Source organism: Pistacia vera, unplaced genomic scaffold (assembly GCF_008641045.1).
Source record: "Pistacia vera cultivar Batoury unplaced genomic scaffold, PisVer_v2 Contig604, whole genome shotgun sequence".
NCBI classification, from domain to species: domain Eukaryota; kingdom Viridiplantae; phylum Streptophyta; class Magnoliopsida; order Sapindales; family Anacardiaceae; genus Pistacia; species Pistacia vera.
The window spans coordinates 6,053-7,437 of record NW_022196451.1 but is presented as its reverse complement, the minus strand read 5'-3'; the positions used below and the strand labels follow the sequence as shown (position 1 = coordinate 7,437).

The following is a 1,385-nucleotide window of genomic DNA, read 5'->3' as shown; positions in this document are numbered from 1 at the left end:
TGACGAATAACTTTGTTGGTGAGGAATCGTGCAGCCGTGTGATTACCACAGATCCCTTCATGCATCTCCCTTTAATATAGTTTGCTTCCTCATCGGTTACACATTGGAGGAGAGGGGCATTAAACCCTCGCTTGTATAATTGGTCTCCTATAAATGTGTAATGACCTGCTCCGGTTCACAAGGTTCTTGCTTTGATCTTATCGGTGGGCAAGGTCCCGTTTTGGAGATACTAAATGATAGGGGTCATCTAGGAAACTGACTCAGTGAAATTCACGGCCTGTTTAGGCAAGTTGATACTAAGGGCCTCTATGAACCGAACAAGAATGCTCTTTGGTGCATCTGAGTCCAACGACAAGGTTATCTTTGCCAAGGCATCTACCACATAAATGTTATCTCTGGGAATCTGCGTGATCATAAATTGCTTGAATGGCTCGAGTACGACCTTAGGTTTCTTCAAATAACTGATCATATTTTCTTCCTTAGCCTGATATTCCCCTAAAATCTGGTTGACAACCAGCATGGAGTCGCTGTGGATGCTAATCGCAGTTGATCCCATTTCTCTTGCCAACCGCAATTTGGCAAGTAGAGCTTCATACTCAACCTCATTGTTGGTTACTTTGAACCCAAACTGGAGGATGCCATGAATATGAGTCCCTCCGGGACTTGAGAGGAAAAGGCCTGCCCCAGCCCTTTTCCTGTTCAATGATCCATCGATGTATAGGCTCCAGGTTGATAGATTTTGGACAGTTTCTTGGGTGACTTTGCTGGCCTGTTGCTTTGATTAATTCATCGGATGATATGAGAATTCTGAGATGAAGTCGGCAATGGCTTGCCCTTTGATGGTTGCTTTCAATCTATACTGCAGATCGAACTGACTTAGTTCCATGGCCCACTTAAGCAATTTACCCAAAGCCTCTTGTTTCTGAAGGACTTGCTTGAGCGGGTAACTGGTCAATACATGGATCGTGTGGGTGTGAAAGTAAGGTCACAACTTTCTAGAAGCAATCAGCAGGGCATAAGCCAATCACTCCATTTTCGGATACTGGCCATTGGATCCTGTTCTCTTCCCGAACTAAAGCTGCACTGACCACATACTAAGAGACGGACAGGTACAGGAGGAGAATTTCTTGTGGAAGAGGCTTGGACAGGAGAGGTGGTTTTCCGAGGTGCTTTTAATGCTCTAGAATGCCTGTTCGCACTCGAGAGTCCACTCAAACTTCTTATTGGCCTTGAGCACATTGAAGAATGGCAAGTAGCTATCTGTTGCTCTCGATATGAAGCGATTGAGTGCCGCTATTCGCCCATTGAGGCTCTGAACCTGCTTTCAGTTGGTCATGCTTTTCATATCGAGAAGAGCTTGGATTTTCTCAGGGTTGATCTCTATT

General features: G+C 45.0%; 1 protein-coding gene across 1 annotated transcript; it reads right to left on the bottom strand.

The window, feature by feature from the left end:
• Positions 1-247: 247 nt before the first annotated feature.
• Positions 248-695, bottom strand: LOC116110509 (uncharacterized protein YpeP-like; the record flags this gene model as incomplete). Its single annotated transcript, XM_031396717.1, has 1 exon — positions 248-695. A coding segment is annotated over one exon (448 nt), but the record flags the coding sequence as incomplete, so codon positions are not given.
• Positions 696-1,385: the final 690 nt, after the last annotated feature.